The following is a 15,535-nucleotide window of genomic DNA, read 5'->3' as shown; positions in this document are numbered from 1 at the left end:
GTGTGTAACGCTGGTCTCTCTCCCTCCAGGTGTGTGTGTGTGTAACGCTGGTCTCTCTCCCTCCAGGTGTGTGTGTGTGTAATGCCGGTCTCTCTCCCTCCAGGTGTGTGTGTGTAACGCTGGTCTCTCTCCCTCCAGGTGTGTGTGTGTGTAACGCTGGTCTCTCTCCCTCCAGGTGTGTGTGTGTGTAACGCTGGTCTCTCTCCCTCCAGGTGTGTGTGTGTAACGCTGGTCTCTCTCCCTCCAGGTGTGTGTGTGTGTAACGCTGGTCTCTCTCCCTCCAGGTGTGTGTGTGTGTAATGCCGGTCTCTCTCCCTCCAGGTGTGTGTGTGTAACGCTGGTCTCTCTCCCTCCAGGTGTGTGTGTGTGTAACGCTGGTCTCTCTCCCTCCAGGTGTGTGTGTGTGTAACGCTGGTCTCTCCCCCTCCAGGTGTGTGTGTGACGCTGGTCTCTCTCCCTCCAGGTGTGTGTGTGTAACGCTGGTCTCTCTCCCTCCAGGTGTGTGTGTGTGTAACGCAGGTCTCTCTCCCTCCAGGTGTGTGTGTGTAACGCTGGTCTCTCTCCCTCCAGGTGTGTGTGTGTGTAACGCTGGTCTCTCCCCCTCCAGGTGTGTGTGTGTGTAACGCTGGTCTCTCCCCCTCCAGGTGTGTGTGTAACGCTGGTCTCTCTCCCTCCAGGTGTGTGTGTGTGTAATGCCGGTCTCTCTCCCTCCAGGTGTGTGTGTGTGTGTGTAACGCTGGTCTCTCTCCCTCCAGGTGTGTGTGTGTGTGTGTGTAACGCTGGTCTCTCCCCCTCCAGGTGTGTGTGTGTGTAACGCTGGTCTCTCTCCCTCCAGGTGTGTGTGTAACGCCGGTCTCTCTCCCTCCAGGTGTGTGTGTGTAACGCTGGTCTCTCTCCCTCCAGGTGTGTGTGTGTGTAACGCTGGTCTCTCCCCCTCCAGGTGTGTGTGTGTGTAACGCTGGTCTCTCCCCCTCCAGGTGTGTGTGTTTAACGCTGGTCTCTCTCCCTCCAGGTGTGTGTGTAATGCCGGTCTCTCTCCCTCCAGGTGTGTGTGTAATGCCGGTCTCTCTCCCTCCAGGTGTGTGTGTGTAACGCTGGTCTCTCTCCCTCCAGGTGTGTGTGTGTGTAACGCTGGTCTCTCTCCCTCCAGGTGTGTGTGTGTGTAACGCTGGTCTCTCCCCCTCCAGGTGTGTGTGTGACGCTGGTCTCTCTCCCTCCAGGTGTGTGTGTGTGTGTAACGCTGGTCTCTCCCCCTCCAGGTGTGTGTGTGACGCTGGTCTCTCTCCCTCCAGGTGTGTGTGTAATGCTGGTCTCTCTCCCTCCAGGTGTGTGTGTGTAACGCTGGTCTCTCCCCCTCCAGGTGTGTGTGTGTGTAACGCTGGTCTCTCTCCCTCCAGGTGTGTGTGTGTGTAACGCTGGTCTCTCTCCCTCCAGGTGTGTGTGTGTAACGCTGGTCTCTCTCCCTCCAGGTGTGTGTGTAACGCTGGTCTCTCTCCCTCCAGGTGTGTGTGTGTGTAACGCTGGTCTCTCTCCCTCCAGGTGTGTGTGTGTGTAACGCTGGTCTCTCTCCCTCCAGGTGTGTGTGTGTGTAACGCTGGTCTCTCTCCCTCCAGGTGTGTGTGTAATGCCGGTCTCTCTCCCTCCAGGTGTGTGTGTGTGTAACGCTGGTCTCTCTCCCTCCAGGTGTGTGTGTGTAACGCTGGTCTCTCTCCCTCCAGGTGTGTGTGTGTGTAACGCTGGTCTCTCCCCCTCCAGGTGTGTGTGTGTGTAACGCCGGTCTCTCTCCCTCCAGGTGTGTGTGTGTAACGCTGGTCTCTCTCCCTCCAGGTGTGTGTGTGTAACGCTGGTCTCTCTCCCTCCAGGTGTGTGTGTGTGTAACGCTGGTCTCTCCCCCTCCACGTGTGTGTGTGTAACGCTGGTCTCTCCCCCTCCAGGTGTGTGTGTGTAACGCTGGTCTCTCTCCCTCCAGGTGTGTGTGTAATGCCGGTCTCTCTCCCTCCAGGTGTGTGTGTGTGTAACGCTGGTCTCTCCCCCTCCAGGTGTGTGTGTGTGTAACGCTGGTCTCTCTCCCTCCAGGTGTGTGTGTAACGCTGGTCTCTCTCCCTCCAGGTGTGTGTTTAACGCTGGTCTCTCCCCCTCCAGGTGTGTGTGTGTGTAACGCTGGTCTCTCCCTCCAGGTGTGTGTGTAATGCTGGTCTCTCTCCCTCCAGGTGTGTGTGTGTGTAACGCTGCTCTCTCTCCCTCCAGGTGTGTGTAACGCTGGTCTCTCTCCCTCCAGGTGTGTGTGTAATGCTGGTCTCTCTCCCTCCAGGTGTGTGTGTGTGTAACGCTGGTCTCTCTCCCTCCAGGTGTGTGTAATGCTGGTCTCTCTCCCTCCAGGTGCGTGCGTGTGCACTCCAGGTGGTGTCTGCATTGCTGGATGGTTCCCGTCAGTTCCTGGGCGTGGCTGAAGACTTGGCTCCAGCCAGAACCTCGTACATCCCGTTCTCCTTCTCCCTCGCCACCGCCGTCCGCGAGCTGCACCGCTCGCTCTCCCTCGCTCTGCTGGCCGAGGCCTCTGCTCACACGCTCACTCAGATCGTCAAGGTGACTCACACTCACTGACTCAGATCGTCAAGGGGACTCACACTCACTGACTCAGATCGTCAAGGGGACTCACTGACTCAGATCGTCAAGGGCCCGACTCAGCGTCGGGGACTCACGACTCGTCGCAAGGTGACTCACACTCACTGACTCAGATCGTCAAGGGGACTCACACTCACTGACTCAGATCGTCAAGGGGACTCACTGACTCAGGTCGTCAAGGTGATTCTCACACATGACTCCACACTGATCCTCTGTGACCTGTTGACCTGTGTGTGTTTCAGTGCCTGGCTCACCTGGTGTGTAATGCTCCGTATAACAGGCTGAGACCCGGCCTGCTCAGCCCGCTGTGGAGACAGATACGACCCTATCTCCGACACAGAGGTACACACACACACACACACACACACACACACACACACACACACACACACACACACACACACACACACCTACCTCCGACACAGAGGTACACACACACACACCTACCTCCGACACAGAGGTACACACACACACACCTACCTCCGACACAGAGGTACAAACACACACACACCTACCTCCGACACAGAGGTACACACACACACACACACACACCTACCTCCGACACAGAGGTACACACACACACACACACACACACACCTACCTCCGACACAGAGGTACACACACACACACACACACACACACACACACACACACACACACACACACCTACCTCCGACACAGAGGTACACACACACACACACACACACACCTACCTCCGACACAGAGGTACACACACACACACACACACACACACACACACACCTACCTCCGACACAGAGACACACACACACACACACACACCTACCACACACCTACCACACACCACACACACACCTACCTCCGACACAGAGGTACAAACACACACACACACACCTACCTCCTGCACCCGTCTGTGTTCTTACAGACTTTGTGTTCCTTCCTAGACGTGAACGTGCGGGTGTCTGTTCTGACGCTGTATGGAGCGTTGGTGTCGACCCAAGCCCCTCTTTCTGAGATACAGCTACTCCTCACACACACCTCGCAGGAGACGGTGCAGAGCTGGAGGCAGAAAGAGGAGGGCTTTTCCTCGCCTCACACTCCACCCTCACACAAATACCACAGTCCTCGGGGCTCACGTACTCCAGGAGAGGAGGAGCCGGGCGTGCCCTGGCTGCTGCAGCTGTGTGTGTCGCTTGTCACTCAACCCAGGGACGACCAATCAGACAGCGAGGGTCCGGGAGGAGGAGGGGCTGCAGCTCTGGAGCCGTCCCCAGTCCGCCTGGAGGCCTTACAGGTCAGAAAGACACTTCACCTAGCTAGCGTCAGTAGGTGGTTAGTTTGTAGCTAGCTAGCTAGCGTCAGTAGGTGGTTAGTTTGTAGCTAGCTAGCTAGCGTCAGTAGGTGGTTAGTTTGTAGCTAGCTAGCTAGCGTCAGTAGGTGGTTAGTTTGTAGCTAGCTAGCTAGCGTCAGTAGATGGTTAGTTTGTAGCTAGCTGGCTAGCGTCAGTAGGTGGTTAGTTTGTAGCTAGCTGGCTAGCGTCAGTAGGTGGTTAGTTTGTAGCTAGCTGGCTAGCGTCAGTAGGTGGTTAGTTTGTAGCTAGCTGGCTAGCGTCAGTAGGTGGTTAGTTTGTAGCTAGCTGGCTAGCGTCAGTAGGTGGTTAGTTTGTAGCTAGCTGGCTAGCGTCAGTAGGTGGTTAGTTTGTAGCTAGCTGGCTAGCGTCAGTAGGGGGTTAGTTTGTAGCTAGCTGGCTAGCGTCAGTAGGGGGTTAGTTTGTAGCTAGCTGGCTAGCGTCAGTAGGGGGTTAGTTTGTTGCTAGCTGGCTAGCGTCAGTAGGGGGTTAGTTTGTAGCTAGCTGGCTAGCGTCAGTAGGGGGTTAGTTTGTAGCTAGCTGGCTAGCGTCAGAAAGGGGGTTAGTTTGTAGCTAGCTGGCTAGCGTCAGAAAGGGGGTTAGTTTGTAGCTAGCTGGCTAGCGTCAGAAAGGGGGTTAGTTTGTAGCTAGCTGGCTAGCGTCAGAAAGGGGGTTAGTTTGTAGCTAGCTGGCTAGCGTCAGAAAGGGGGTTAGTTTGTAGCTAGCTGGCTAGCGTCAGTAGGGGGTTAGTTTGTAGCTAGCTGGCTAGCGTCAGTAGGGGGTTAGTTTGTAGCTAGCTGGCTAGCGTCAGTAGGGGGTTAGTTTGTAGCTAGCTGGCTAGCGTCAGTAGGTGGTTAGTTTGTAGCTAGCTGGCTAGCGTCAGTAGGTGGTTAGTTTGTAGCTAGCTGGCTAGCGTCAGTAGGTGGTTAGTTTGTAGCTAGCTGGCTAGCGTCAGTCGGTGGGTAGTTTGTAGCTAGCTGGCTAGCGTCAGTCGGTGGGTAGTTTGTAGCTAGCTGGCTAGCGTCAGTCGGTGGGTAGTTTGTAGCTAGCTGGCTAGCGTCAGTCGGTGGGTAGTTTATAGCTAGCTGGCTAGCGTCAGTCGGTGGGTAGTTTATAGCTAGCTGGCTAGCGTCAGTCGGTGGGTAGTTTATAGCTAGCTGGCTAGCGTCAGTCGGTGGGTAGTTTATAGCTAGCTGGCTAGCGTCAGTCGGTGGGTAGTTTATAGCTAGCTGGCTAGCGTCAGTAGGTGGGTAGTTTATAGCTAGCTGGCTAGCGTCAGTAGGTGGTTGGTTTGTAGCTAGCTAGCTAGCGTCAGTGGTTTGTAGCTAGCTAGCGTCAAAGCTAAAATACCACCCCTGCAGGATTAACGACTCAACTAGTCCCTGTCTACTCAATGGCAGTTGCGTTTTTTCTTGCCCCTAATCCCTGTGGATCTGATAGATGCCACTCTGCCTTACCCCTGAGCTAAGGACTGCTCCTCTAACTCAACAGTAAGGGCCTTACAGTAGAGTGGGCTATCGCCGGAATCGACTTGCCTAGTTAAATAAAATTATAGCCAGGTAGGATAATTTGGCTCAGGTTATGAAAGGGGTTAGCTAAAATGATCTCCTAACCTGCTACAAAAAGTACCTTCCAGTATAAGTCAATTTAATAAATAACTGGTCATCCCCCAGAATTTACTAACTGAATTACTGACTGTATGTGTTGTCTGCTGTAGTTACTGAAATACACCAGTTACGCATGATACACATCATTACACTACTGTAGTCTATCAATCTATTCCAAAATGTCATACTATACATGACACGGGTCGACATATGTTGATCTGGCCTAGAGCGGCAGCAGAACTGCTAGGACTGGGCCTGACAAACACTATCATTTGCTTCTTAACTTAACTGCTGACTTTGGCCTGCTCAAAGTGAGCTGCTTCTGTTGGGAAGTAAAAACTGTCCCAACTGCTTGGAGCATATCAGCCTCGCTACTTCCTCCTCAAGAAGGAGGGATCTTGAGGCCGTCTTCACTCTGTTCTGGGAGGGCACATTGGGGATAAACAACACAATCTAACCCAGTCGGGGCTGTGGTTAGAATAGAAACAGGCAGTCGGGGCTGTGGTTAGAATAGAAACTGGCAGTCGGGGCTGTGGTTAGAATAGAAACAGGCAGTCGGGGCTGTGGTTAGAATAGAAACTGGCAGTCGGGGCTGTGGTTAGAATAGAAACTGGCAGTCGGGGCTGTGGTTAGAATAGAAACTGGCAGTCGGGGCTGTGGTTAGAATAGAAACTGGCAGTCGGGGCTGTGGTTAGAATAGAAACTGGCAGTCGGGGCTGTGGTTAGAATAGAAACAGACAGTCGGGGCTGTGGTTAGAATAGAAACTGGCAGTCGGGGCTGTGGTTAGAATAGAAACTGGCAGTCGGGGCTGTGGTTAGAATAGAAACTGGCAGTCGGGGCTGTGGTTAGAATAGAAACTGGCAGTCGGGGCTGTGGTTAGAATAGAAACTGGCAGTCGGGGCTGTGGTTAGAATAGAAACTGGCAGTCGGGGCTGTGGTTAGAATAGAAACTGGCAGTCGGGGCTGTGGTTAGAATAGAAACTGGCAGTCGGGGCTGTGGTTAGAATAGAAACTGGCAGTCGGGGCTGTGGTTAGAATAGAAACTGGCAGTCGGGGCTGTGGTTAGAATAGAAACTGGCAGTCGGGGCTGTGGTTAGAATAGAAACTGGCAGTCGGGGCTGTGGTTAGAATAGAAACTGGCAGTCGGGGCTGTGGTTAGAATAGAAACTGGCAGTCGGGGCTGTGGTTAGAATAGAAACTGGCAGTCGGGGCTGTGGTTAGAATAGAAACTGGCAGTCGGGGCTGTGGTTAGAATAGAAACTGGCAGTCGGGGCTGTGGTTAGAATAGAAACTGGCAGTCGGGGCTGTGGTTAGAATAGAAACTGGCAGTCGGGGCTGTGGTTAGAATAGAAACTGGCAGTCGGGGCTGTGGTTAGAATAGAAACTGGCAGTCGGGGCTGTGGTTAGAATAGAAACTGGCAGTCGGGGCTGTGGTTAGAATAGAAACTGGCAGTCGGGGCTGTGGTTAGAATAGAAACTGGCAGTCGGGGCTGTGGTTAGAATAGAAACTGGCAGTCGGGGCTGTGGTTAGAATAGAAACTGGCAGTCGGGGCTGTGGTTAGAATAGAAACTGGCAGTCGGGGCTGTGGTTAGAATAGAAACTGGCAGTCGGGGCTGTGGTTAGAATAGAAACTGGCAGTCGGGGCTGTGGTTAGAATAGAAACTGGCAGTCGGGGCTGTGGTTAGAATAGAAACTGGCAGTCGGGGCTGTGGTTAGAATAGAAACTGGCAGTCGGGGCTGTGGTTAGAATAGAAACTGGCAGTCGGGGCTGTGGTTAGAATAGAAACTGGCAGTCGGGGCTGTGGTTAGAATAGAAACTGGCAGTCGGGGCTGTGGTTAGAATAGAAACTGGCAGTCGGGGCTGTGGTTAGAATAGAAACTGGCAGTCGGGGCTGTGGTTAGAATAGAAACTGGCAGTCGGGGCTGTGGTTAGAATAGAAACTGGCAGTCGGGGCTGTGGTTAGAATAGAAACTGGCAGTCGGGGCTGTGGTTAGAATAGAAACTGGCAGTCGGGGCTGTGGTTAGAATAGAAACTGGCAGTCGGGGCTGTGGTTAGAATAGAAACTGGCAGTCGGGGCTGTGGTTAGAATAGAAACTGGCAGTCGGGGCTGTGGTTAGAATAGAAACTGGCAGTCGGGGCTGTGGTTAGAATAGAAACTGGCAGTCGGGGCTGTGGTTAGAATAGAAACTGGCAGTCGGGGCTGTGGTTAGAATAGAAACTGGCAGTCGGGGCTGTGGTTAGAATAGAAACTGGCAGTCGGGGCTGTGGTTAGAATAGAAACTGGCAGTCGGGGCTGTGGTTAGAATAGAAACTGGCAGTCGGGGCTGTGGTTAGAATAGAAACTGGCAGTCGGGGCTGTGGTTAGAATAGAAACTGGCAGTCGGGGCTGTGGTTAGAATAGAAACTGGCAGTCGGGGCTGTGGTTAGAATAGAAACTGGCAGTCGGGGCTGTGGTTAGAATAGAAACTGGCAGTCGGGGCTGTGGTTAGAATAGAAACTGGCAGTCGGGGCTGTGGTTAGAATAGAAACTGGCAGTCGGGGCTGTGGTTAGAATAGAAACTGGCAGTCGGGGCTGTGGTTAGAATAGAAACTGGCAGTCGGGGCTGTGGTTAGAATAGAAACTGGCAGTCGGGGCTGTGGTTAGAATAGAAACTGGCAGTCGGGGCTGTGGTTAGAATAGAAACTGGCAGTCGGGGCTGTGGTTAGAATAGAAACTGGCAGTCGGGGCTGTGGTTAGAATAGAAACTGGCAGTCGGGGCTGTGGTTAGAATAGAAACTGGCAGTCGGGGCTGTGGTTAGAATAGAAACTGGCAGTCGGGGCTGTGGTTAGAATAGAAACTGGCAGTCGGGGCTGTGGTTAGAATAGAAACTGGCAGTCGGGGCTGTGGTTAGAATAGAAACTGGCAGTCGGGGCTGTGGTTAGAATAGAAACAGGCAGTCGGGGCTGTGGTTAGAATAGAAACTGGCAGTCGGGGCTGTGGTTAGAATAGAAACTGGCAGTCGGGGCTGTGGTTAGAATAGAAACTGGCAGTCGGGGCTGTGGTTAGAATAGAAACTGGCAGTCGGGGCTGTGGTTAGAATAGAAACAGGCAGTCGGGGCTGTGGTTAGAATAGAAACTGGCAGACGGGGCTGTGGTTAGAATAGAAACTGGCAGTCGGGGCTGTGGTTAGAATAGAAACTGGCAGTCGGGGCTGTGGTTAGAATAGAAACTGGCAGTCGGGGCTGTGGTTAGAATAGAAACTGGCAGTCGGGGCTGTGGTTAGAATAGAAACTGGCAGTCGGGGCTGTGGTTAGAATAGAAACAGGCAGTCGGGGCTGTGGTTAGAATAGAAACAGGCAGTCGGGGCTGTGGTTAGAATAGAAACAGGCAGTCGGGGCTGTGGTTAGAATAGAAACTGGCAGTCGGGGCTGTGGTTAGAATCGAAACTGGCAGTCGGGGCTGTGGTTAGAATAGAAACAGGCAGTCGGGGCTGTGGTTAGAATAGAAACTGGCAGTCGGGGCTGTGGTTAGAATAGAAACTGGCAGTCGGGGCTGTGGTTAGAATAGAAACTGGCAGTCGGGGCTGTGGTTAGAATAGAAACTGGCAGTCGGGGCTGTGGTTAGAATAGAAACTGGCAGTAATGTTCCAGCAGCTTGATGATGTATTTATTATCTGTGAAGAATATTAACAACCACTAAATAAAAAGCATTATTTTGTATTATTTCTTCGAACAATTTTATTTTATTGGCTTTTCATTTTTTTTGAATGGCTGAAAGCATGCATTTACCGGCTAATGGAAACCTGCGTGTGTGCGTGTGTGTGTGTGTGTGTGTGTGTGTGTGTGTGTGTGTGGGTAGGTGCTGGCCCACCTGGTGCGTGGTTACTTCCCTCTGTGCCAGGTATGTCTCTGTGAGCTGGGGCAGGTGAGCGCCCGCTGCCTCCGAGAGACAGACCCCTCCATTCAACTACACGGAGCCAAGGTGAAACACAAATCAATGTGCAGTTTGTTTAACATGTTGATGTGGAATAACGGGACAAACATACCATCTCTCTCCGTAGTTGCTAGAGGAGTTGGGGACAGGTATCATCCAACAGTACAGACCAGAGAGCAGCCAGTCAGAGAGCTGCAGGGTCCCCATCTCGCAGGTACACGTCTGTCTGGCCCTCTGCCACACCTGTCTGTCTGCCGCACCTGTCTGTCTGTTCTCTCAGGCTTGGAGGGAAGCATAAGTCATTCCTCTACCCAAGGATAGTAAAGCCACCTTTACTGGCTCAAATAGCCGACCAATCAGCCTGTTACCAACCCTTAGTAAACTTTTGGAAAAAATGGTGTTTGAACAGATACAATGCTATTTCACAGTAAACAAATTGACAACAGACTTTCAGCACGCTTATAGGGAAGGACATTCAACAAGCACAGCACTTACACAAATGATTGGCTGAGAGCAAATTTATGATAAAATGATTGTGGGGGCTGTCTTGTTAGACTTCAGTGCAGCTTTTGACATTATTGATCATAGTCTGCTGCTGGAAAAACATGTGTTATGGCTTTAACACCCCCTGCTATGATGTGGATAAAGAGTTACCTGTCTAACAGAACACAGAGGGCAGGGTTGCCATGTCTGTGGTTTTCTTGAGTCCCGCAAAATTGGGCTAATTTGAAAACAATGTCGCGTCATGGCAACTGTTTACCAGGTGTAGGTAGGGCTATTTAACATGTCATTATGGAGTCACCTGTTTACCAGGTGTAGGTAGGACTATTTAACATGTCATTATGGAGTCACCTGTTTACCAGGTGTAGGTAGGACTATTTAACATGTCATTATGGAGTCACCTGTTTACCAGGTGTAGGTAGGACTATTTAACATGTCATTATGGAGTCACCTGTTTACCAGGTGTAGGTAGGACTATTTAACATGTCATTATGACACCTGTTTACCAGGTGTAGGTAGGACTATTTAACATGTCATTATGACACCTGTTTACCAGGTGTAGGTAGGACTATTTAACATGTCATTATGACACCTGTTTACCAGGTGTAGGTAGGACTATTTAACATGTTATTATGGAGTCACCTGTTTACCAGGTGTAGGTAGGACTATTTAACATGTCATTATGGAGTCACCTGTTTACCAGGTGTAGGTAGGACTATTTAACATGTCATTATGGAGTCACCTGTTTACCAGGTGTCGGTAGGACTATTTAACATGTCATTATGGAGTCACCTGTTTACCAGGTGTAGGTAGGACTATTTAACATGTCATTATGACACCTGTTTAGCAGGTGTAGGTAGGCTATTTAACATGTCATTATAGAGTCACCTGTTTACCAGGTGTAGGTAGGACTATTTAACATGTCATTATGACACCTGTTTACCAGGTGTAGGTAGGACTATTTAACATGTCATTATGACACCTGTTTACCAGGTGTAGGTAGGACTATTTAACATGTCATTATGGAGTCACCTGTTTACCAGGTGTAGGTAGGGCTATTTAACATGTTATTATGGAGTCACCTGTTTACCAGGTGTAGGTAGGACTATTTAACATGTCATTATGGAGTCACCTGTTTACCAGGTGTAGGTAGGACTATTTAACATGTCATTATGGAGTCACCTGTTTACCAGGTGTAGGTAGGACTATTTAACATGTCATTATGGAGTCACCTGTTTACCAGGTGTAGGTAGGACTATTTAACATGTCATTATGACACCTGTTTACCAGGTGTAGGTAGGACTATTTAACATGTCATTATGACACCTGTTTACCAGGTGTAGGTAGGACTATTTAACATGTTATTATGGAGTCACCTGTTTACCAGGTGTAGGTAGGACTATTTAACATGTCATTATGACACCTGTTTACCAGGTGTAGGTAGGACTATTTAACATGTCATTATGACACCTGTTTACCAGGTGTAGGTAGGACTATTTAACATGTCATTATGACACCTGTTTACCAGGTGTAGGTAGGACTATTTAACATGTCATTATGGAGTCACCTGTTTACCAGGTGTAGGTAGGACTATTTAACATGTCATTATGGAGTCACCTGTTTACCAGGTGTAGGTAGGACTATTTAACATGTCATTATGGAGTCACCTGTTTACCAGGTGTAGGTAGGACTATTTAACATGTCATTATGACACCTGTTTACCAGGTGTAGGTAGGACTATTTAACATGTCATTATGACACCTGTTTACCAGGTGTAGGTAGGACTATTTAACATGTCATTATGACACCTGTTTACCAGGTGTAGGTAGGACTATTTAACATGTTATTATGGAGTCACCTGTTTACCAGGTGTAGGTAGGACTATTTAACATGTCATTATGGAGTCACCTGTTTACCAGGTGTAGGTAGGACTATTTAACATGTCATTATGGAGTCACCTGTTTACCAGGTGTCGGTAGGACTATTTAACATGTCATTATGGAGTCACCTGTTTACCAGGTGTAGGTAGGACTATTTAACATGTCATTATGACACCTGTTTAGCAGGTGTAGGTAGGCTATTTAACATGTCATTATAGAGTCACCTGTTTACCAGGTGTAGGTAGGACTATTTAACATGTCATTATGACACCTGTTTACCAGGTGTAGGTAGGACTATTTAACATGTCATTATGACACCTGTTTACCAGGTGTAGGTAGGACTATTTAACATGTCATTATGACACCTGTTTACCAGGTGTAGGTAGGACTATTTAACATGTCATTATGGAGTCACCTGTTTACCAGGTGTAGGTAGGGCTATTTAACATGTTATTATGGAGTCACCTGTTTACCAGGTGTAGGTAGGACTATTTAACATGTCATTATGGAGTCACCTGTTTACCAGGTGTAGGTAGGACTATTTAACATGTCATTATGGAGTCACCTGTTTACCAGGTGTAGGTAGGACTATTTAACATGTCATTATGGAGTCACCTGTTTACCAGGTGTAGGTAGGACTATTTAACATGTCATTATGACACCTGTTTACCAGGTGTAGGTAGGACTATTTAACATGTCATTATGACACCTGTTTACCAGGTGTAGGTAGGACTATTTAACATGTTATTATGGAGTCACCTGTTTACCAGGTGTAGGTAGGACTATTTAACATGTCATTATGACACCTGTTTACCAGGTGTAGGTAGGACTATTTAACATGTCATTATGACACCTGTTTACCAGGTGTAGGTAGGACTATTTAACATGTCATTATGACACCTGTTTACCAGGTGTAGGTAGGACTATTTAACATGTCATTATGGAGTCACCTGTTTACCAGGTGTAGGTAGGGCTATTTAACATGTTATTATGGAGTCACCTGTTTACCAGGTGTAGGTAGGACTATTTAACATGTCATTATGGAGTCACCTGTTTACCAGGTGTAGGTAGGACTATTTAACATGTCATTATGGAGTCACCTGTTTACCAGGTGTAGGTAGGACTATTTAACATGTCATTATGGAGTCACCTGTTTACCAGGTGTAGGTAGGACTATTTAACATGTCATTATGACACCTGTTTACCAGGTGTAGGTAGGACTATTTAACATGTCATTATGACACCTGTTTACCAGGTGTAGGTAGGACTATTTAACATGTTATTATGGAGTCACCTGTTTACCAGGTGTAGGTAGGACTATTTAACATGTCATTATGGAGTCACCTGTTTACCAGGTGTAGGTAGGGCTATTAAACATGTCATTATGGAGTCACCTGTTTACCAGGTGTAGGTAGGACTATTTAACATGTCATTATGGAGTCACCTGTTTACCAGGTGTAGGTAGACTATTTAACATGTCATTATGACGGTAGGACTATTTAACATGTCATTATGGAGTCACCTGTTTACCAGGTGTAGGTAGACTATTTAACATGTCATTATGACGGTAGGACTATTTAACATGTTATTATGGAGTCACCTGTCTACCAGGTGTAGGTAGGACTATTTAACATGTCATTATGACACCTGTTTACCAGGTGTCGGTAGACTATTATAACTAATGGGGATCCATAATAAACCCCAGGAAGAGTAGCTGCTGCCTTGGCAGGAACTAATGGGGATCCATAATAAACCCCAGGAAGAGTAGCTGCTGCCTTCACAGGAACTAATGGGGATCCATAATAAACCCCAGGAAGAGTAGCTGCTGCCTTGGCAGGAACTAATGGGGATCCATAATAAACCCCAGGAAGAGTAGCTGCTGCCTTGGCAGGAACTAATGGGGATCCATAATAAACCCCAGGAAGAGTAGCTGCTGCCTTGGCAGGAACTAATGGGGATCCATAATAAACCCCAGGAAGAGTAGCTGCTGCCTTGGCAGGAACTAATGGGGATCCATAATAAACCCCAGGAAGAGTAGCTGCTGCCTTGGCAGGAACTAATGGGGATCCATAATAAACCCCAGGAAGAGTAGCTGCTGCCTTGGCAGGAACTAATGGGGATCCATAATATACCCCAGGAAGAGTAGCTGCTGCTTTGGCAGGAACTAATGGGGATCCATAATAAACCCCAGGAAGAGTAGCTGCTGCCTTGGCAGGAACTAATGGGGATCCTTAATAAACCCCAGGAAGAGTAGCTGCTGCCTTGGCAGGAACTAATGGAGATCCATAATAAACCCCAGGAAGAGTAGCTGCTGCCTTGGCAGGAACTAATGGGGATCCATAATAAACCCCAGGAAGAGTAGCTGCTGCCTTGGCAGAAACTAATGGGGATCCATAATAAACCCCAGGAAGAGTAGCTGCTGCCTTGGCAGGATCTAATGGGGATCCATAATAAACCCCAGGAAGAGTAGCTGCTGCCTTGGCAGGAACTAATGGGGATCCATAATAAACCCCAGGAAGAGTAGCTGCTGCCTTGGCAGGAACTAATGGGGATCCATAATAAACCCCAGGAAGAGTAGCTGCTGCCTTGGCAGGAACTAATGGGGATCCATAATAAACCCCAGGAAGAGTAGCTGCTGCCTTGGCAGGAACTAATGGGGATCCATAATAAACCCCAGGAAGAGTAGCTGCTGCCTATCAAATCAAATTTATTTATATAGCCCTTCTTACATCAGCTGATATCTCAAAGTGCTGTACAGAAACCCAGCCTAAAACCCCAAACAGCAAGCAATGCAGGTGGCTAGGAAAAACTCCCTAGAAAGGCCAGAACCTAGGAAGAAACCTAGAGAGGAACCAGGCTATGAGGGGTGGCCAGTCCTCTTCTGGCTGTGCCGGGTGGAGATTATAACAGAACATGGCCAAGATGTTCAAATGTTCATAAATGACCAGCATTGTCAAATAATAATAATCACAGTGGTTGTCGAGGGTGCAACAGGTCAGCACCTCAGGAGTCAATGTTAGTTGGCTTTTCATAGCCGATCATTCAGAGTATCTCTACCGCTCCTGCTGTCTCTAGAGAGTAGAAAACAGCGGGTCTGGGACAAGGTAGCACGTCCGGTGAACAGGTCAGAACCCACATACAATCACATACAATAGAATAATACATTATAATAATACATCGGTCCCGTGTGGCTCAGTTGGTAGAGCATGGTGTTTGCAACGCCAGGGTTGTGGTTTCGATTCCCACGGGGGACCAGTATGGAAAGAAATGTATGCATTCACTACTGTAAGTCGCTCTGGATAAGAGCGTCTGCTCAATGACTAAAATGTGAATGTTATTATTACACACTACTTTACCATAACATGCATGACCAAAAGTATGTGGACGTCTGTCTGTCTGTCTGTCTGTCTGTCTGTCTGTCTGTCTGTCTGTCTGTCTGTCTGTCTGTCTGTCTGTCTGTCTGTTGCAGGTGGTCCAGTTCTGGGTGGATGTATTGAGTGGTCCGTTGAACGGAGCCCTTCAGAGTCATCAGCATCCGACTCTACAGACCAGCGCCTGTGACACCCTGTCCTCTATCCTGCCGCAGGCCTTCACACAGCTACCTGTAGGTATCCTCTATCCTGCCTTCACACAGCTACCTGTAGGTATCCTCTATCCTGCCTTCACACAGCTACCTG

General features: G+C 49.1%; 1 protein-coding gene across 1 annotated transcript in view; it reads left to right on the top strand.

Moving 5' to 3' along the window:
- Positions 1-15,535, top strand: part of heatr6 (HEAT repeat containing 6) — a 92,666-nt gene that overhangs the window by 31,321 nt on the left and 45,810 nt on the right. The window contains exons 10-15 of the mRNA XM_045717488.2: positions 2,380-2,586; positions 2,868-2,967; positions 3,549-3,898; positions 9,403-9,525; positions 9,605-9,691; positions 15,328-15,462. Of these exons, the coding sequence (XP_045573444.2) occupies positions 2,380-2,586; positions 2,868-2,967; positions 3,549-3,898; positions 9,403-9,525; positions 9,605-9,691; positions 15,328-15,462 (1,002 nt within the window). The remainder of the gene's footprint in view (positions 1-2,379; positions 2,587-2,867; positions 2,968-3,548; positions 3,899-9,402; positions 9,526-9,604; positions 9,692-15,327; positions 15,463-15,535) is intronic.

The sequence above is a fragment of the Salmo salar genome, chromosome 04 (genome assembly GCF_965601325.2).
Source record: "Salmo salar chromosome 04, fSalSal1, whole genome shotgun sequence".
Taxonomy (NCBI): domain Eukaryota; kingdom Metazoa; phylum Chordata; class Actinopteri; order Salmoniformes; family Salmonidae; genus Salmo; species Salmo salar.
The sequence above is the reverse complement of the archived record's forward strand: the minus strand, read 5'-3'. Positions and strand labels throughout refer to the sequence as shown.